This window comes from Podarcis tiliguerta, assembly GCF_965153285.1.
Source record: "Podarcis tiliguerta genome assembly, chromosome: 16".
NCBI lineage: Eukaryota > Metazoa > Chordata > Lepidosauria > Squamata > Lacertidae > Podarcis > Podarcis tiliguerta.
The window spans coordinates 16,749,824-16,771,975 of NC_139549.1; the positions used below are offsets into that span (position 1 = coordinate 16,749,824).

General features: G+C 47.2%; 1 protein-coding gene across 11 annotated transcripts in view; it reads right to left on the minus strand.

Moving 5' to 3' along the window:
* Positions 1-22,152, minus strand: part of ARHGEF2 (Rho/Rac guanine nucleotide exchange factor 2) — a 110,520-nt gene that overhangs the window by 50,623 nt on the left and 37,745 nt on the right. For 2 of the 11 annotated variants that reach the window (XM_083417149.1, XM_083417148.1), the window contains exon 1: positions 2,408-2,756. The exons of 7 other annotated variants lie outside the window; for them this stretch is intronic. In XM_083417149.1, coding sequence (XP_083273275.1) covers positions 2,408-2,470 — 63 coding nt within the window. In that variant the 5' untranslated portion in view covers positions 2,471-2,756. Of the gene's footprint in view, positions 1-2,407; positions 2,757-5,690; positions 5,816-22,152 lie in introns of those variants that run through there. 2 more of the 11 variants (XM_083417141.1, XM_083417140.1) reach the window with 2 other exon arrangements.

A 22,152-nucleotide genomic window follows, 5' to 3' on the forward strand; every position in this document is an offset into this window, starting at 1 on the left:
TGCTATGGGCTCAAGTGGCCTTGCTCAAGTCACATTTCCTCTCAACCTTGGTCCCCCATCTGTAAAATGGAAATATGCCACAGGATGTTTGTGAGAACAAATGTAATGCATTTGCAAGTTAAAAGTGCTATTAGCTATACATATATATCAATTAAAAACCAACAGAGTTGGGTTTGGGTCATCTTGATGTATAACCAACTTCATGCATCGCAGGGGTTAGACTAGATGGCCCTTGGGGTACCTTTCAAGTCTACAACTGTAATATTCTATCCCCCACCCCTGTTGGCAAATACACTGCTTAGTTTTAACCAACCCACTAACACCAGCCTCAAGTATTTAGGCGTGCTCGATATTTACTAAACACATTAATTTGTGGCTGTTTATCCTCAAGCCATGTTAACATTCGCTTAAAAGGGGGGGAAAACTCTGAGGAGGAAAATAGAAGTTTTAAGAAGGAGCAGCTATTTTAAGCTCGGCGGTTCATATTTTGTTTTGAAATAGCTACAAAAATCCGTGCCTGTTATAGACATTCTTCCATCACGCACAACGGCCAATGAATAAATCTCCCCATAAGGGCAGCTGGAGCATAAAAGGTCCCCACCCACCCCCACCCTCTCTCTGCCTAATGCTGGGGAACTGAAGGGGTTAATGGTGGGAGGAAGCAGATAAACAGAGGCTGTTCCCTTTTCTTGGTTGTTTCATTTCACAAGGTTACTCCAAGGCTTTACTTTTGAACATTTTTTAAAAAAGAATCCACACTGTTAGGTCGCTCTCTTCTAGAGAAGCAGAGAGTTCCCTTCCTCCACTCTCCCCATGTTTGAATTAGCTCTTGATTTTATTTTGTTTTGACATGGGGGGGGGGGGCGGGAAATGGACGGACATAAGTAGATCAATTTCAGGCAAAGAAAAAGGCAACCTAACAGGGTTAGGCACCCTAACACCATCAGCACCCTAAAGCAAAAGGGATCTCAAGCCACAATGTGTTAAAAGTCTGCCCAGAAACAGGGGTCCAGTTAGCCAAAGTTTCTGAATTGTGGTACCAGTTTTGCAACCTGAGCAGAAGCACAAGGTCCAATACTGTATACAAAACTCAAAAGAGTTCTGCGCTAAACAGAGACATCTTGGAGAATGGCACGTGCTGTGGCCCTTTTGTGGAACCCATCTTGGGCTGGAGGACCTCCATCACCACGTGGCTTTGGTGTAGAGAGCCCTCCTTTCCCAACTGGCCTTGTTGGGTTAAAAGCGCCCCCCCCCCCAATATCCCATTGTCTTGCCACACACAAAGGAACAGTAGCAAAAGCCAGGCAAAGGCTGAGCAGCCAGGGAGGCACAGAAGCAGAGGTGAGAGTCAGCTAGAAAACATGGTCCAACTTTTGCTCCCTGGATGCAGGAATCAGAACAGGAGAAGCCACAGAAGGAAGGTTTAAGAAATGTAAGAAAAATAATGGTGAGGATGGGGGGGGGATACCCAATGAAAATGACCCAAGGGCAGAGGAGGAGAGAGATGCAAATACCCGTTCAGAAGTCTGGGAATGAAATTTCTAAATATCTGGGACACACAGCAGAGCTGTTCTGCGCCCCTTTCATGTGGCATCGACAGAGAAACTTGATTGCTCACCCGTTGAAGAATAATAGGACATCTGGCAAGGCGAGATCTGGGAGGGGAAAACAGGGGTGTGGGAGGGAGGGTGCATTTTGTTTCAAAAGAGTAAAATAAAATTGAGGGTTTCCTTCAGGGCCACAAGTCGAAACAAGCTTGCCAAAACACACATGCAGGGTCATGAAAGAAGATCGAGAATATTTGGCGTTTGGCTGAGATTCTTGGTGAGAATATTTATTTGCAAGTCAGTGAAAGGCAAATGTGTTCAAGGGTTGAGCTTGTGGGGGTCGCTAATTTCACTGAGTCTCAACAGCCTGGAAACTTTTACAAATCAAACCAAATCAGATTAAGAGTCGGACATGTGTGTGTTTTGTTTCTCTCAAACAAGCAAACGATTTCAAGGGAATGTTTAAAACATAGAATAACTTCTCTGAATCTGAGACAGAAGCTTCCCCTCCCAAAAAAGAAACCAACAACATCAACCAACATACAAAGACACTTCTAAGGGCAAAAAGAGGTTACAAAGAGCAGGCTGCTAATGTCCCAAGATCATGCCCCCCACCCCAATATTTCTAAAGCCTTCTCTATTGAAAAGATTATATGCCTGTCCCACAAATGTGTCCCCACCCCCGCCCCATCATGCCACAATAGTCCAGCTGCTCTCAAAGGCACCCCTGAACCTTCGCTCCTCTTTCCAGAAGGTCACCCAACACATCCAGTCCCCCACCAGACACACAGACGCTAGACAAGGCAATGTGAAATGTCCCTCCATCACCCCCAAACTTCAAGAGCTGAGCAGGGACAAACCTTCAAGGCGATCTCCTTCGCACGATCACTTCTCGATCTGGCCAACGACTCTATCCGAGACATAATCCAAGACTGAGGCCAAACGACCCCCCAATCAATCCCCGACTGGGTCTCCCGCTAGGTGAATTGCTGGGGGTGTTTTGGGCATGAAAAGCAACGGGGCTTGGGGTGGGGAATCAGAACCAGAAAAGGACCAGCGCAAGGGATGAATGGATGGATGAGGCTCTCTCCGGAGGACAAAAAGAAGGAGAGAGGCAGGCAGACGGAACAACGCTTCAGGCTTGCTCAGCTCGGCACATCCAACTCAGAGCAGGAAGTTAACTGGCTAAGCTCGCTCAAAACTGTACTCTGTCTGGGCTGTTCAAACTGCATCGCTCCTCCTCTCTCTTGAAAGAGGAGATGGAGGGGGAGGAGGGGACACTCGCTGGTGGCTTGGAACAAACAAGAGAGACGTGAGCACCACAGCCAGCAGCTCTGATCCTGAAGAACAGCAGCCTGCAGCGGCAGGAGGATCCTCAGAGGTCTGTGGCACAGAGCTGGGTGGTCCCCGTGTGCAGGACCGTGCAATGCGCTCAGGTTTTCAAACCCTTTTGCCCAGGATGCTCACCACCTCTGGAGCCACACGTGGATCACTCAAGTGGCACAGACCCTGCAAGTGTTCTGACTCCTTGCCCTCCGGAGATGGGGAGAGAGATGGACCTCCGCCCAAGAATCTCAGGCACTGGGGTGATCTGGACGCAATGCCTCATGTCAGTCAGCCGTGTGAAAGGGTTGAAAGCATAGCTGTCAACTTTTCCCTTTTTAAAAGGAAAATTCTCTTATTCCGAATAGGATTCCTCGCAAGAAAAGGGAAAAGTTGACAGGTATGGTTGAAAGTAGCAACTGAAGAGGCCTCCCCTATTCCCAGTGTGGTGCTACAAGGTTTTTCCACACACCTGTCACAGGCACATAATAGCCACAATAGGGTAACAATTTAGCAATCAAGCAATTAAGAATGCAAGAAGAGCCTGGCTGCCAGATAAGGCTAAAGGATCATCTAGTCCAGCATCCTGTTGTCACAGTGGCCAGCCAAGATATCCCTGTGGGAAGCCCACAAACAGGATCCGAGCACAACAGCTTGTGATTCCCCGGCAAGCAACCTACAGAAAAGCATACTGCCACTGACAGTGGAGGGAGCATATAGCCATCATGGCTAGTAGCCTTGCGCATTTTGAATTTATCTTTGCACCTTTTAAGCTGGCCAGGTTGGTGGTCATTGCTTCATCCTATGATATCAGAGCACAATCCTATACACATCTACTCAGCCTTCTGTCCTTGCTCCTGCCAGCCATCGAAACTCACCAGGCACTAGGTGCATTTTGCACCTGGCTATTGGTCACTTGTGACCTGTGAGCCAGGTGGCACCTGACATCTCCACCATCTGGCTAGCTGGCACATGGCAGTGCTTTTTTGCTGCCATGCTAGGATGTGAGTCACCTGGCTCCCACCATAGCACTTCAGCAAAAGAGCAGTCTTCTGCTGCGAGCCAGCTGATTCGCATAGCAGCGCAGCAGCAGAAAAGTTTTACACTGAAGTGTGTCGTATGATTTCATTTTGAAACTGGCATAGCTGAGACCCAGCCCTACCGCGGAACTGAACCTAAATGTTTAGCAGTATTTCTTCTCTCTTGTCCTGTTCAGTTCTGATCCAGACATTAACTTGAAATGATTTAACAACTGGCTCAGTTACTTTCAACTTATTCAGATACGTATTGTGCAGAAAGATGTCACCAACTTTTATTCTTGCGGAGTAACTCTGGTGGGAGTGAATATAATGTTGAATATTTAACTAGAGACCTATTTAAAACATGGTGATGGATCCAAAGGACAATGCTCCTTCCTCCATGTCATTCCCCTGAACAGGATTTGCTGAAGCCTGAGAACTTGCAGTTGGAAGAGGAAATTGTAGACCACCACATAATTGCTTAGGTGCATGCCTGGGGATCATTGGATCTTGACTGTTTTCACACACTAATGCCACATCCTGTGTAGAAATCTATCAGTTATATTTTATCTGCACAGTCAGAATGAATTTCAGGAACCAAAGGGCTTTTTCTGTGCCACCTGCGCAGGAGCGGTGAGCGTTATTGTTATTTGTTGTAGCTTGTCTTCACTTACCCCACCACACTGCCCTGCTCATAGTTGTGAAGAATATTCTTACATTATGAATGGTTAATGCCACCATTAAGAAAAATAGGTAGGCATGGGCCAATATATATGTGGACTGTCCCTGGATCAAGTGACTTTTCTTCTTTAAGTTCTCAAAGTTCTTAATCTAGCACAAGGCAGAGGCTGACTTTGCCACTTCAGGGGTGTGTAGGTGTGTGTCCAGCTGAGCACCCCACGTCTGAAAGAGGAAACATTCCTTCATTTAGGTTTGGGGTGGTCTTTTCCCCTTCTGTGGCCCTAGCCACCTTGGAGCACAACTGAGAGTGACCTTCAAAGGGGGAGAGAGAGAAGCTGGGGCACTCCATGTTAGGCGAAGGACTGCAGCTCAGCACTAGAGTATCTGCCTTGAATGCCAAAGGTCCCAAGATCAGTCCCCAGAATCTCCAGATACGGCTGTGAGAAAACCCTTCTTCAAATGCCAGTTGTCTACCTGCCAGTTGTAGGCAATACTGAGCTAGATGGGCCAATGGTTTGGCTCATTATAATGCAGCTTTCCATGAGAAAGAGACCAGTCTCTGACCCAAGGAGATTGCAGTTTAAAAGTGGACCTCAGGGGAGGCAACAAAATGGATGCAAAGCCTTTGACTGACCCATTTGTGCAAAAGATTGATTGCCACAGTTAAAAGTAACAAGCCCAGATTTTCATGTTAATTTTTATTCAGAGCTGCTTGCCGTTTCACGAATTATTTCCCCACCTGACCCCACCCCCATCCCGTGTTAATCATCCCCCTCTGAACTGCTCAACACATTTTTTCAGGAGCAAAATGCCTGGCTGTTTTGGGGGGCTTCATCTGAGCTAGGCCTCAATCCCAGAACATACGTTTTAGGGAAAACAGTCCTAGAACACGTGAAGTGACACAAGAGTGCCTCCAATACGAGCCGAGTGTGCCATTCTCCCCACCCCTCCCGGCCATCTGAGATTAGAGGTCAAACTGCAGGCAGACGACAACATCATAAACTTTCAGAAATTCATCTCTTTCCCTCCCCTTTTTCCCAATCTTTTTTCTGAGTCTCCTCCACTCTCAAGCCCCCACTTGGCCTCACTGTGTTGGGGAGGGGTTAGGACAGCAACTTACTCAATAATGGTTGGGGCACAAAGCCTCTTGGCTAGCTTTTCAGCTGCTGGAGTAAAGGACTGGCTCTTCTCTGCCTGCCACACCAACTGGACATCTAGCTTTGACTGACCCGGTAGGACGAAAACAAAATGACTCTCTGGCTGAGGCTGCAGAGCCCACCCCTGCCTCAGGGCATTTGACTGCGACTCACAAGGGGGGAATTTCCTTTTCCTTGACCTTCCGGGCTATTCATTAACTGAGGTCGACTGGGTCCCAGCAGCAGCTTCAGCAAAGCTTCCAAACCCTGCATTTCGTTAGGTCACCCTGTCTCTCTCTCACACCCACACACACAACAAGCATGTGCACAGGATTGTTTCAAATTACTTTCCTACAAGGAGCTCAAGGGGCATCCATGGCTCTCCCTCTCCTCATTTTAGCCTCAGAAACCCTGTAGGGCATGGTAGGCTGAGAGAGAGAGAGAGAGAGAGAGAGAGAGAGAGAGAGAGAGAGAGACTGATCCAAGGTGGGATAGAAAAAGGTGGGATATAAATGCAATAAATTAACAACAACAACAACAACAAATCCTAGTGATAAAACTGACCCTTGGGTGTGGGATAGGGTGTTAAGTTCATTGGAGCACAAAAAGGCATATACTGTACTTTTGGTGGACTCAATATTAATGGGGTGGGGGGGAGAACTCAGTACACCACCTTGAGCTCCTTGAAAAAAAAGAGAGATATAAAGGCAATAACAAGCCAACAGCACTCCCTCTTTAGAAGTAAAGCTGTGAGCAAGAGTTTTACCACTTCCTCGATTTTACAAACTGTCAAAGAACTGCCATGGGTCAGCTTTTGCATGTGACTGGCCGGCAACCCACTATGGAGAGATCAGGGCCTGGCCTACCAACCAGCAGGGTCTGCGGTCTCACAACCCACTCCCCACCCAAGACTTTGCTGGCCCAGAACACATCTGTCAAGCTGGTCATGGGCCATCATAAATGCTTGGCTGGTCACATGTTCTTCCACCCTTGCCATATGTCTCAGGGCAGCAGCTCTGATACAAACAGCCTCCAGATCCACACCACACGTTTAAAGCACATGCTTCCCCCAAAAGAATCCTGGAAGCTGTAGTTTGTTAAGAGTGTTGGGAATTGTAGCTCTGTGGGTGGGGAAACCACCATTCCCAGGATTCTCTGGGCGAAGGCATGTGATTGAAGTGTGGATTGGGTGTGGTGGTGTGAGACAGTGCTACATCGGTTCATCCTTGCCCTGTTTTTCTAGCGAGCAAGACTCCCTGGAGCCCAGCACTTATGTGGCTCCCCCCCCCATCTCAAAAAAATGTCCATTGCCCATCTTTTTCTTCTGAGTGATATAAAACTGAAATCCCCCAGGCCAAGTTTAAATGTTGCTTCTCAAGTTGCATAGTTGGAGAAAACAGGTACCCTGCATTACTGAGCTGTTTAAAAAAACATAAATCCTGGCCAGAGATCAACTTGAGGATGGTTTGGTGCTTTCTAAAAAAAGGTCCAAGCTCTGTGTCATTCTTTCCAACTAAAGTTGGCAAGAAGGTCCACTCGAGGAAGAATAAAAACTCAACTCCCATGTCACCCCCACCCCACCCCCTTTCCGTTCCCACCCCCAGGGATTTGGTGTTCCCTCCCACCAAATAAGAAAAGCATAGCCTTCAACATCCAGAATTTTAAGAGGGAGAAGCTAACACCAGCCTTATGGAGATAACTAAATTTATCCCGGGGAACATTACGGTGGAGGAGAACACCCACAGTCATTCTGTTAGGTCTCAAGAGACCAGAGATGGAATCTTAGGCTGACATCAAGCCTCTTAAAAGACAATGCAGAGCAATCTGGAGGTAGTCAGTTGAGGGATTGGCTTCGTAGTCAGTCTTGGAACATATAGCGCAACAACAAGAGCACTTTGGAGCAGCTGCAAAGTGCTTCTATAGCTCACCGCCAATTATGCACACTCAACGTATCTAGGATGAGGAGGAGCATCGCTCTGCTGCAGATCAGAATTCTGCCCGCAAAACTCATTTCCATGCCTGGGCTCAGCTCTGCAATATTATGAGCATGTGCAGAGTGCCTGTCCCTCCCCGGTTCCTTGATATGGGATTAAGGGAGCAGGGCTTCCAGATCAGAGGATCAATGTTGAGCCCTCAAACTGAACATTTTAGAAATGAATAATCCACCCAGTTCTGCGAAGGAGCAAAACTCAAGCAGTCACAATGTGTGGTGCTTCTGGAAAGGCCACAAGCAGGACATGAAGGCACAGGATGCTCAGAGGTGTCCTGCTTCAAAAGATGGAGGCTCCGTGTTGCTGCCATGACTGGTTGCAGTTGCTAGAACCAACTTCCTCCATGGACGTGTCAAAAGGTCTTCCAAAGACAGAAAGCGGCTTTTGCCACAACTTGCAGCAGTGTATTCCTAGGATGGGGACGCGGGTGGCGCTGTGGGTTAAAGCCTCAGTGCCTAGGGCTTGCCGATCGAAAGGTCGGCGGTTCGAATCCCCGCGGCGGGGTGCGCTCCCGCTCTTGGGTCCCAGCGCCTGCCAACCTAGCAGTTCGAAAGCACCCCTGGGTGTAAGTAGATAAATAGGGACCGCTTACTAGCGGGAAGGTAAACGGCGTTTCCGTGTGCGGCTCTGGCTTGCCAGAGCAGCGATGTCACGCTGGCCACGTGACCCGGAAGTGTCTTCGGACAGCGCTGGCCCATGGCCTCTTTGAGTGAGATGAGCGCACAACCCTAGAGTCTGTCAAGACTGGCCCGTACGGGCAGGGGTACCTTTACCTTTACCTTATTCCTAGGATGAGGTATGCACTGTGTGAAGTATTTCCTTTAATCTGTGCTGTATTTACTGCCCCTTAGTTCTTTTGGTGGACCCTGAGTTCTAGTATTATAGGACAGGGATTCCCTCCCCCCTCAATCTACTTCCCCTACACTACATATAATGAGTTGGAAAACTTTTTCAGCTCAAGGAGAGCTGCGTTCCCTCATGGGCAAACTTCCAGAGGCTGCATGCCAATGGAGGGCAGGGCTAGAAGCAGAAGCAGTCCAGCCTGTGAATGCGATTCTGTTTGGAGGCAACATTCCAGCCACCCAAAAGCCAGAGGTTTCAACACACCTGCACATCTATGTGTCCCCAGTCTCCACCCAGGCAAGGATGGGTTCCTCCAGATGGCCTGTTATGTACTGAGCACATTCATCCTGATTTGTTTGCACAAAGCTTATCTGGAGGTTAGACTATTTACAGTCTTTATTGAGCATTTATTCTGATTTGTTTGTGCATTTATCCTAATTCACTTGTGGGCGGGGGGCGGAGGCAGTAAACATCTTCCCATTCATCCTGCGTTTATCCCACACTTTCCAGAGCATTTCCCTGTCACTTTCCAAACTGCAAAAGCTTGATTTTTTTATTATTTTTTTTAAAGTGGGCTTGCTGTGCTAGGGGCCAAAGAGAGATCCATTGTGATTGCACAAACCTAAACTCATGGAATGCACTTGACGCCCTCTGCCAAGTCTGAAGGCACCACAGAAGGTATCATCACAGCCAGGCAAAAGCACCTGAGGGCATGGAACAGGGACAGTGAGAGTTCTGAGGGCCAGAGACAGATGCCTGGAGGGCCACATGTGGCCAATAGGCAGGAAGTTCCTCATGCTTGATGTGTAACTTTATAAGCCTACCCAGTGATTGTCTGCACACCACCTCTCTTCACAAGAGGAGCTTGAACCCAGCTTTACGTTTTGGGCATCTAAAAAATGATGTCCGAACTGACATGGAAATACACATGCATGTTAGTATTAAAATTCTCATCCTCTTCCATCCTTTTCTAGTATGGAGAAAAACCTGGACGTTGACCGTCTTGCTGTTAACCAGACGGTTGGTGGTTCAAGCCCATCCAGGGACGACTGTGGGCCAAATTCCTGCATTGCAAGGGGTTGGACTAGAGGGCCCAAGTTATACAATTCTATGAAAACCATCAGTGCTCATCTATAGAACTTCATCCATTTGCAGGGGGGAGCACATTCTTCAGACCACTCACATTCAAAAGCAACATGTTTAGAAACTGTTATTCCAATTTAAAATGCACTACTGGGTTTACACATGTTGTTAACTGCATTTGCACATATCCCAAATGACAAAAAATGTAAAGCCCTAGATGTGTTTGTTTGAGGGCACCGTCTACATTTATCGCAGCACAACTGCTGCTGCTTCCCTCCCCATCTCCTGATTATTTAGCTCTTCTCCTCTTTATTCCCCTCCTGGCCTGCCTGTCAAATAAAGAGTAGAAGCTGCTGCCTTTCAGCCATTCCTTTTTTTTAATTATCTTTCGCTTCCTGGCTTAAGTGGAACCAGCAGTGGTGCAAGCAATTAATCCCAAAGAGCATTAACAGCGGGGCCTGGCTGCCTTGATTGAAACTCATCGCCCAGCCCTTACACATCCTCAGACCTTGCCCTACCACAATGGCTCCACGGGCCACCTCTCCAGGATTCATTAATATGAGTAATTAAAGAAAGAGCCTTCCCTTGGGGATGGGGGGGTGGAGCAGGAAAAGGAAATTGCAGGGGGGGGGTAAGCAGAATAGGGAATCCCCTAACACTGATCTCTGTACCCTACTTTTGATACCATGGAATAGTCTTTAAAATTAATTATAGATCAGAAAGCACCTCCATTTGAATCCATTGGTTTGGGTCCTAGCCTCCGGAGCAGAAGAAAACAGGCTTCCTCCATCTTCCTTGTGACAGCCCTAAACCCCAATGGATTATTCTCCACTATGAATTATTTTTCTCTATGGCTAACAAAACCAGAATAAAATTATGCAAAAATAAATACTATGGAAAGGAGCTTGATTTGCACAATGTACCAAAGACACAGGGTTGAAATATCCTTAAGCATGTACTTTGGACACAACGGAATTCTGATGGATCTTCTCACTGAGAAGCAGACACAGCCATTTCTCTGTATGACAAAGGCCCTCAAAAATCAGCTCTGTGTCCATTAAGTGCTTGAAATGTAGGAAATAAAACATGAAGGAGCAGTAAGTGGGTCCTAAGGCAAAAGGGGAGCCATCAGCTGGTGCACAGCCAATCTTCAGAAGGAGAATGGAAGCGCCACCAATCTAAGAGAGGGGTGGGAGGCTATGGTATATTTCTGACCAGAAGAGAATGAAAAACTACAAAGAGACAAGGAGGGAATCTTTCCCTGAGGCCTAAAAAGCATCTGAGAAACATAAAATGAATTAGAGGCAAAGGAATTCGACACACAATAAATTCACTCAGCTCAACAGGACGTGCAAAAGGCAGGAAACTACAACGAAGGACAATGGAAAACGGGTTAGACAAAAGGTGCAGTGTCCTCCCTTTGGAATGTGGGGCCTGCTTTTCACAGGGGAGGCAAGAGCAAACAAAATGCTTTTCTCCCCCAGCTAGGTGTACAAGGAGAGGTGGCAGATGTTGCAGAGATATAATAATTTCCCAAGCCATGGTGGCAGCAAGAGGGCACATTGTAAAGGGGCAACTAAACCCAATGGAAAAAATGCCAAAGGACAATTCTGTAGTGACCAATGTGACGTTTGAATCATAGAATAGAATCATAGAGTTGGAAGAGACCACAAGGGTCATCGAGTCCAACCCCCTGCCAAGCAGGAAACACCTGGAAGCTTCTTTACATAATCACTGGTGTTTTAGGTAATATTATCTGAATTCCAATTAAGATTAAAGTATTTGTGTGTTAACTAGACTGGCTTGATCTTCCCTACAAAAATATTCAAGAAGGTAGTTCAAATGCTTTCTTTTTATTGTGTTTTCAAAGATGCGACCAATGTAACAGTTTCACAACTGGGGTATAAATGCAATCAATACATAAATAAGGCAAACGTTTTATCTAAAAGTATGAATCAAAAATAATTTCATCATACTAATGTTTCATGGGCAAGTGTCAAATTTATGGTAATGTTTATTTGAAAGTGTGGGGAAAAGGTTTTTCTGCAAATTACCTGTGGTCAACATAACTACTCTGAGGTTTTTATTTTGTAATAATAATAAAAAGTGGTGTATAAATTATATGAAATAAAATTAGGAAATAACACGGCCAATGTAACCTGTGTTAATTAATGGATAAAAAGATAAAGGTAAAGGACCATGTGGGGAGGTTGTAATGTCCAGGGTAATTTAAAGTTAGCTGTGGCAAAACCCTCACGATTTGTTTCTTTTCAACCCAATGTTTTCAGGGAAGACAAACTTTACAGAAGTCCCCTTATTAAGAAGAGGATATTGCATCACCTGGCCAACCAATTTTCTTTTCAATTTCCCTGTCTCAAACTCAACAACAACAAAATTGCCAACCGACACTTCAGCGGCTGTTTCTGCTTCCGCTCTTTCTTTCAGGATAGCCACATTATCCACAAGGACATTGTTCTCTGTGTTTGTGGTGTTTTATTTTAAATTATGTTGAAAATTCATCTACATGTTTCGCAGGGTTGTCAAGTTCCCTGAGGCAAGGCAAGAAGAGGCCTTCAGCTCCTGAGGTGAATTTTTATATCTCTAGCTCGGGAGTGGAGAAAACACCCAGTGCCGTACAGGTCACCCAGTGAGCTACATAGCCAAGTGAGGATTCGAACTCTGGTCTCTCCATAGTCCTACTCTGACAGTCCAACTCCTACTGGCTCTCTTCCTCTGGGTCAGCCATCCCCTTCCTGGTTCCTTCACCGGCTGCCTTCCCCTGGCCCCAGAACTGTTCTGCCTCAGACCCTGCCAAGGCCAAAAGCCCCAATTGGCAAACTCCCTGTCTCACTATCTCAGGCCAGCAAAAGTGCAGCTGTTGACTCTTTGCACATTCTGCAGCTGTTGAAGGCACAGGAGCTGTGCCAGAAGCAAAGTGTGGCAATGCCAAGGCCAAAAAGATTGCCTTCTGAGACAAGCCTAACCTCTCGGACTGGAGAACAGAGCCTGTTATGTTGACCAAGACCAGGACCAGAGAAGGCTCCCATCTGTAAAGCAGCCTATTCTGTGCCTATTTACTTGAAAGTTTGATTGGGGCACCTGCAAATGACCAGTTTATTGAGCCCCTTCATCCGGATTTGCCTTCATGGAGATTATATCATAGAACTGTAATGCTGTGAACATTCATCCCAGTATGGTCACAGGCTGCTGAATCATTCCTTCCTCCCACAATTTTCAATCCATTTCTCAGTCTCTTTCCAAACTGTAATAATCCATATGTATTCATTTTAGAGGAGGGTTTGTTGCACCTTGGGTGCAAGATGGCATTAACCCACTTTAACTGAGTAAACCTAAATATACGCTATGCAAAACAGTGACTAGTCTGGAGGCACCCAATGTTGGGTTTGGCTGCTGTAAAGCACCTAGGGATTTGTACAAAAGGTGGCATAATAAAAAATGTTTCAAATCAATAAGCGAAGTGAAAGCCCACTAAGCTGAACGGTGCTTTTATCCAGTAAGTTAAGTGTGCATGACAAACAGCTTCAAAACAGCTTCCCTTGGCACCCAAGGGAAAAGTCTATTGGATGCAGTTTCTCATATCGCTGTAGAAGTGTGATAGGAAAAGCTGAACGTGGCTGAATTCTTACTTCTGTGCCGTTTTCTGTGCACACCCAAGTGCATTGCAGGGGGGTTGCTCTAAATGACCCTTGGGGTCTCTTCCAACTCTACAATTCTATGATTCTATGAAATATCCACAATCAACACCATGTTTAAATGGGGTAACTGCTCTTATGCATAACAGCATTGGCACAATGTTCCCCAACCACAGGTGGACAGAAACACGTCTGCCCCCCACTTTACATTGGGCCTTAAAAGTTTTGGGAGCTCTCTGAAGGTTTGCATCTTATAACTCCATGAAGTTCGCAGAAGGGGGAAGAGACAGAGAGAAATATCATTTGTCTTCCGCCTTCTGTGGGAACTGGCTCCCTGCTTGCTACAGCCTCCACGCCCACCCAGCTGTTGCTTCAACGGCTGAAATTACAATCTGGCTGGACAAACCAGGGAAAAGGAGGGAAGGAACTAATCCCCTTGATTCCTCCTAACAGGTGCTCCATAGCAGCAGCATTAGTGATGGAAGGGGATCCCCACCCCCCACTCCAGCCACCCTGCTCTTCCGCTGGCCCCCTAGAGGCCAACTTGCTTGAGTAACCAACGGCTAGTTGGCGCTAATAGCTTAGCATGCAGGTCAGTGCCTGGTTAAATCCTCTTCAAGCATCTGGGGTTTGGCTCAGGCCTGTTTGGAGCATGGACAGACCAACACCCACAACCAGAGTTCAGCCCCAGGTCCTGTAGTTAACTACTCGTGTGGTTGCCATTGGCAATCTGGAATTTCACACAGGCGAGTCCTTCACTAGTCCATTTGATTTCCATGCTGGCAAGGGAAGGTGGGAGAGGCTTTGTTTCCTATTAGATCAGGCCAAAGGTCCAATTGGCCAGCATCCTGTTCCCAACGGTGACTGGTCAGATGCTTCTAGGCAACCCACAAGCAGGGCATGACAGAGAGGGCAGCTTTCGAGTTTGTCCTCAGCAGCTGACACTCCGAGGTGGACTGCCTTTGGTCATGGAGGTTTCACTGAGCTAGTTGTCGAGGACAGAGTTATGCCCCCCCCATCAGTGGCTATTCCCCCATCCCACCCCCATCCAGACATCTCCCACAGCTGGTCTGTCACATTAGTGCTGACCCACCCTGCTGCTATTTATAACAACCTACAGTAAGCCAGCCTACTTTGCAAGAGGAAACTGATCCCAATCGAACCACCCCAAACTTCCCCTTCAGCCCCACTGGGGACTTTTTTTTTTGCCAGCGTGAGACTTCCTCCCTGCTTCTGTGGCTGAGAAAGCAAAGCCGGGGACTCCCCACCCCCTCATCAGTAACCTTATCAGGCCTCAGCCTCACTCAGGGTCTCTTCCTGGGATGGGCAGGCCCACTGGAACAATAAACAGATGATGGGGTTTTTGCTGGCATGCAGGATGGAAGCTGCAAGAGGGTCTGGTGAGGGGGGCACTGCAGGGTGGAAGCCCCGAGACTCCAAAGAAATGCAAGTTATTGTCAAAGCAGCAGAAACCCAAAAGGCTCAAGGCATAGAGCCCTTTGCCAGTTCTTTTTGCAGAAGTCTCAAGTCAAAGGGCTGATGTATGCACGACATCTACTGTAGAAAGCACTGCTCAACCAAAGCAGCCGTATGGGCTGCTGAAACATGAAAGTGGTCCTTGTAACCCCCTCATGGCTGCCACTAATTCACAGGAGGGATGTGCAGCAGATTTGGGTGAATCCCAAATCTCAAAGCAAAAGTTGGTTGCTTAAAAGGGACTTTTGGCTTTGCAGAGGGGAAGCCAGTTCAGTACAAGGAGGCATGAGTTAAGGTGCTTCATGGCACCTCAGCAATCTGGGCATAAGTTTACAGAGTTCTATCATGTCACCTGTTACTCGCCTTTTCTCTAACCGGAAAGTCCCAAATGCTGCAACCTTTCCTCACAGGGGAGTTGCTCCATCCTCTTGGTTGTTTTGGTTGCCTTTTTCTGAACTTTTTTCCAGCTCTACAATAACCTTTTTGAAGCAAGGCAACAGGAACTATGCCCATCCCCACTCTGCTGGCTGAACCCGAGGTTGGGATCCCAACATGCCCCTGATGTTTTGGCCAAGGGTGGGTATTCCTGGCTCCACACGTTGCCACACATTTCATGGGTGTTCCACCCAGTGAGTCCCCACAAACAACATGCCAAGCAGCAGCGCTCCATCCAAACAGCAAGGCCTTGGGAACAAAGGTGGTTCCCTCGAGGAAAGCCACCTGCGGCTCAGGTGGCAAACAAGAAACAACCATGTGCGTGTGAGTCACAGGCTGAAGACTGCAAGGCCCCAAAAGTAAGGTAGAAACACACAGGTGGTGTAGGAAATGCTTTTGCCACTGGCTTGCTGAGCTGAGCCTTAAACCAAGCTGCCTTTCCACTCTCCAAAAAATCAGGCCTTTCTCTGTAGACTGACCCTGGGAACCTTGGGTCTTCCCAATAAAAAATGCTCTCCCTGGCCTGGGGAAGATCCCTGCTTCCCTTCAACTGGGGCAGACAGGACCGTGTGAATATGAACCCACAGTGTTGCAGCCCAAACACATGGTCTGCCCCAGCAGTGCTGAATTTATTAACTCATTTTATTTCATGAAATTTATACACACCTTGATTGCAAATAAATATACAAACCTCAAAGTGGTTTACAAAAAGATAAACACTAAAATCAAGGAAAGATTATGACAATAGGTTAGAACGTACAAAAGGATAAAATACTAAAAGAAATTAAAATTCGCATCAACTTCCTAACCCTCTCTTCAGAGAACCAACAACTCTTTTGAGGGGAATGGATGAGGGGGAAAGTGAGACCCCTGCGCTGAGAGCATTTACCCCTTTGCTTTACCCCACATGACCAGACCCAGCTCTGCCTGCTTATGAGGACGGGAGGCAGAGCAGCCCCAGGAAGCAGTAGGCGTCAGTAAGGCAAAGGTATTTCTGAAGGACTGAGTCAGAACTACGCCAGTACGTCTGCCTCACAGTGGGGAGGTCTTGTGACGTGAGGGTGGAAAATGCACTAAAGCTCAACCTACCCACGGCATCTAGCACCTTCCCTGACACTTAAAATAGAAGAATGGAGAGAAAAAGTGCCACCAGCGTGAATAAAATAATTGGGGGGGGGGGGCACAGTAAAAGGCTCAGTGGTTTGACGATGGTGGCTGGATGTGGAAGGGTAGAGGAACTGGAAGCCGGAATCCCCTCTTAGCAATGAAGCGTAATGAGAGCCAGAGCGTCAGGCTAGGACCTAGGAGTCCAGCGTTTGAAAACCTGTGATTTAACGCTGAATTGGGTTCCCCGCAGATTACCATTTAGCGCTAAAGAGTGGATTTCCCAGGGGAAAGTTGCAGGGCAAAGGCAAAACCACTCAGCCCCATGCCTAGAAAGCATGGGACAAGCAGAAAACCACTCCGGCCTGTGCTTTCTAGGCAGGGGACAAGCGGAAGTGTGGACAAGCCCTCAGTCACAAAGCTCCCTGGGTGACCTTAGACTACTCACTACTTCTCAACCTAACCTACCTCACAGGGTTGTTGTGGGGATTATATGAGAACTAGGACCTGACAGACCAGGGTTTGAATCCCCACTCAGCCATGAAGCTCACTGGACCAGTCACTGCCTCTCGGCCTAAGCTACCTCACAGTGGAAACACTATCATGCATTTGTGTTGGGGTGGAGATGATTGGAACCCTCCCCACGTGCTCCCAGGTCCTCTTCCCACGGCTTGGGCTCCCCTCTTCCACCCCTTGGGCCACCCAAGATATAGGTACGGTGATATTTGTCTTCACCAGAAGGCCTTGAAAACCCCTGGCACCAGGCATGTTAGCTGAACCTTGAAGCTTGCCCCCAAGTGTTAGGCGAGCTGGATGCTAAGTTTATATTTTATTTTACATTATTACACTCTGCTTATCTCTCGCTCCTCCTTCCTTAATCATTGCTTTTCTAAAATAAACTCTTTATCATCCAGAATACTGGAGGTTGGCTGGCTTTTTTAGGCCACGACCGCCTTATCTCCCACACACCAGGCGCTGAAACTACAAGCTTTCTGCAGAGACTCAGGCTGACTCTTGCATCCAGCAGAGACTGGAGGAAGTCGGCTGGCAAGTTTCCCAATTCCCAGGATAAAAGCCGGGAGGATCCCCACTGCCCTATAGCTTGGAGGCTTATAAGCAGTATTGCCCAAAGGTTAGAGAGGTGGGGGGGGTGTTATACAGGGTGGATATACCCAGAGGATGCCATAGCAGGTGGTCCCCTGCTTCTCCCATAAGAACTTAAGAGCAGTCTGCTGGATCAGGCCAATGTACCATCTAGCCCAGCATTCTGTTCTCACAGTGGTCAACCAAATGCAAATCAGCTTAACTGGGTGACTGTCATCATATGATGGAAACAGCTATAACTGTCTCCGCACTGTCCATCACCCTGCAAACCTCTGCAAATGATTTCACAGGCCAGTTGGAGTGGATCTACTATGAAACTACTGACGCTTAAGCTTCAGGGCTCCTAATCCTGGAGGGGACCCTAGAAGTTACTTTAGTCCACTTTGCTTAAAAATGTTGGGTCTAATAGACCCAATTTGAGTTGCACGACTCAAAGTGATTATTTTTGTTGTTGTATATATTTCAACAGTCCCAAAGTTTGAGAGTCAGTAGCACAGATGCTCTAAGGGTGGAGAAACCCTATTGAAGAAGATAAGTCTCTAACCAGACCTTGTTGCAAAGGGACCCCCTTGACAGTTCAAGCTTCAGGGCCCCCAAAATGTAGGTCTACCACTGAGGTCAGTGCAGGGGGAAACTGGAGGAAGAGAGAGGCAGTGTGGTGTAGTGGTTAGAATGCCGGACTAGGACCAAGGATATCCCCGCTTGCCCATCAGGAAACTGAGTGAGTGAAGCTCGCTGGTCTGACCTGCCTCACAGGGTTGTTGTGAGAATAAAATGAGGAGGGGGAGAACCATGTGTGCTACCTTGAGCTCCATGGAGGAAAAGGTGGGATATAAATGAAATAAATAAATAGTAAATAAATAATAAAACACTTAGATTCAGCTGTAAACCGAGCTAAACACCATTTCAGAAGTCTTCTCCTTCCGAAAGCGTCACCTTCTCTATTCTTGTCATCACAGCTCCTGCTTGCAGGAACAGCCTGACGTTCTAAAATGGGAACGCTGTGGAATAATTTGCCTTTAATGAGTCGCAAGTATTAACTTCGTTCCAAGCAGGTCAGACAGTTTAACTTGCTAATAATATACAGTATATATCTTTAAGAAATGGAAAGGGGAAAAACGGGCCACATTGTTGAGACCAGTCATGTGAGCCCTCAAGTAACATGGCGGGGAGAGGGAGGAAGTTTGAGAACAGCCATAAAAGGGAAATTTGCCTCTCACCCCCTCTGCCTGGGATTATTAATTCTGCAGTGCTGCCCCAGGACACAGTGGTAACCTGGGGGAGAAATCTAAATGGCACCCCTTCTTTCCAGTAACAAACAAGGGGTGTGATCTACTGGGAGGTCCTTCTGCAAAAGTCCTATGGAAATGAATGTGGGAGAACATTCACCTGGACTGTGCCCACCTGAGATAATATGCTTGTTTCCTGCTATGCTGCTCTTAAGGCTGCCCAGCAACTTGTGACCTCACCAGACTCCATGGTCAGAACAAGGACTGCCCCTGTATGGCCACATTCGCACCCTACATTTAAAGCACTATGATACCGCTTTAAAGGATTCTGGGAGCTGTTTGTTAAGGGTGCTGAGAGTTGTTAGGAGACCCTTCCTATTCCCCTCTCTCAAGAGCTAGAAATTCTCAGAGTTCCCTGTGAAGAGAGATTGATTATTAAACCACTCTGAAAATTATAGCTCTGGGAGAGAAATAGGCAAATCTGGGGCTGATGGGAAATGTAGTCCAAAATGCCTGGAGGACATCAGGGTTGGCAAAGGCTGGGCTACATGCTCAGTTGTGCACCAATCCATCCGTTGACTCCAAAAACAGCCAGCGTCTGAAAGCAGTTAGGGGCTTAACTGGGTTCTCTTAACAGTGGCTCCATTCAAAGACAAGTGAAACCTGTGGATGGAGTGCTGTTTGCCAAAGGCAAATCTTGGATCCGACGCACTAAACAAAAAGTAAAAGAAGAACTACCAACACCACCATATTAAGAGCCAAGACAAAGCTTAATTAGACTTAATTGTGTCTTCTAAAAGTGACTGAAGCTAAAATATGCTGGATAGAAAAATGCAAAAACAAGTTGCTCAGAGTCAACTGATAGGCCATTTGCATGCGGTGGAATTGCAGGGAGGAGAGATGGGCCAATGAGAGGCAAAGTCAAGTGCTGTATTTGATCCCAGGATGCCGCAGGAAATGCTTCTCCTTGGTAGGAGCTGAAGGTATTAATTTTTCAAAGCCCTGGGCAACTTAGGTCCAAGGTACTGTACCTCGAGGTCTGCCTGACCCCTTATATCCCATCTCGATCACTGAGATCATCTGCAGGAGTGTTGCTGGTTATTCCCAGAGTTGACGAGACTCATTTGACAGTAACAAGGAACTAAGTCTTTAGTGTCATTTGTTCCCAGGGGTATTCCTGTTCATTCTGCCTCCATGTGGAATGGTGGAATGGAGATTTAGCAGGCAACGTCTGTGTCAACTTCTAAACACCTGCTGAAAACTTTTCTATTCCATCAGGTTTATGCAGGAAATTAAGAACACATATTTCCATAATAGCTGATTTCCCATTTTAATTTTTTAATATAGTTTTCATTGCAGTGTTTTTAACGTGTCATTGTTGTAAGCCACTCAGATTTTCTCTCTCAAGAATAGAGGTATATACACATTTTTGTAAATAAAATAAATCAAGTGATGTGATGGATACAACATGTCTGAGCTGCTCAACACAGGAATCAGCCTGCTTTCTTGCAGACCGTTAGGCTAAAGTGAGGCAGCCGCTTCAGCTGGTGTATTTTGAGGGAAAGGCCACAGGCAGAGTTGTGCGCTGCAAGCCTGCCTTGCACTCGCTAAGCTAGTTTGCTGACCTCAAGTGCAGGGCAGGAGGACACTGACACATCACCAGTGTTCATCAAATACAATTCAACTGCCAATCTGGCACATGGAATAAGGGGAGGCGCCATTCTGTCCTTCACCACAGGAAGCAATATGACTTGGGCCGGCCCTCCTTGGAGAGCCTCATAGGAGTCTCCCAGATTTAAACGTCATGAACACGGCCTCAGCTCAGGTTTCTCCCTTTCTGTTTTAGCAATAAAGCGCTGAGCCCAAAGGGCAGGAACCACCTGTGAAAACAGGCCACTTTTGAACTCCAAATCTGTTTATTCGGACTGCTTCAAGACAGGCAAAAGGGTCTGATGCAATCATTGCACAAAGCATGCCGTGTCCTCCCAGACTGGCGGGGAACAGCTGGACCTGTTTTTTCTCCCCTTCTAACCCAAATCAGCTGGAGATCCCTTTCAAGTTGGAGACGGAGAAAGAAATCCGTTCCTAATGACAAGTCCCAGATTTCCTGAAAGGAATCGTGAGCTGGACAGTAAAGGAGCAAGTAAATCAGCCCCTCCTTCTTCCCCAGGCGACAACGACCACAAAATGCACACAGGCGCAGACACCCTGGATAGTTAAGCAAAAGGGAGCTCACACACTGAAGCAGGTATCAAAGGCCAGATTGAGCGAGGGGCTAATTGGGGCAAAATTTGAGCCCAGGCAGACCAAACCCAAAGCAGTTTTGTTACCCGAGGCAATTAATCCACCTGCTCCTCAACACACTGACTACATTACGGAGCATTCTGTGGTATCGCAGCAGGCAGCTCAGAGTTCAAGTACACACAACTGTGTGGCAAGTCTGTTTGTTTCAATGCAGGTCTACCCCAGTCTCATAAACAGTGGAAGGGTGCCCCCCCCAACCCAGCTTTCGAGCAAAGGAGGTATTTGTGAGAAGGGAGTGCTATTTCCCCTGAGTCTCCCTCCCCCCCATACTGGCCAACATTTTTCTCTTCAGTCAACTGATACCAGAAGCGAGCTCAGATGGGGCTACCATGCATAGGGTGGGAGGCTACAGGAAGATGGGATGAGGAAAGTTCAGCTCACTTCACAGGTGTGGCCATTACTGCTTCAAAAAGAGCACAATGTCCACTTTATTTCCTACTTTTCTTTCTTCACTTAAATCTCAGCTTTCAACCTTATGAGCCCCCAAGGTGGCTTGCCAGAATCGTTTTAAACTACTGGAGTAAAACGAGGTAGGCATAAAGACAATTTCTTCTTGGGGCTGAGAAAGATAATAGCATAGTAAATGCCAGAAAAGCAGATCAAGAGTTTCCCAAGCAGGGTGCCACGAGAAAAAAGGCCCTGTACTACCACTTAGACACAATTGGGGCAGGTGGTGGTTTTTAAAAATGATGCAGTACCAGGTTTAGCGCTGAGGTGTGCAGGCTACAAGCAACAGCCAGTTTTAATGCTTCTGCCAGTGAACTCCCCCCCCCCCCCCATCAGAAAACAGCTGGCGCTTGGGAGTTTTGTGGATACTGATGGCAGCAGTTCTCTGTGGTCTCAGGGAGGGGTCTCTCCTGGAGAAGCTACAGAGTATTGTACCTGGTACCCTTTGCCTAAAAAGCAGATGCTCTGCCCCTGAGCCACAGCCTGTCCCTACTGAATTGAGTAGGACTGATCCAAGCTAGTAATTTGAAGTTAAGTTCTTAACTGTGTGTGCTGGTTTCTCATTTCCCCTCCTCCCTATTCAGAAGCCCAGACAAGAATGCAATTGTAAGGAAATGTCTTTAAGAAGGAGGAGGGAAAGAAAGCTTTGCAGCAGCCTGGAGGGGCACAGAGGGCAAGCATTTACACATCAAAGCCATCACAGGGCAGAGCCTGACCATGTTAAACAGCTGGCTGGTAATCTAGATCCCCCCCCCACTTCCTTACAGAAATGAGAGA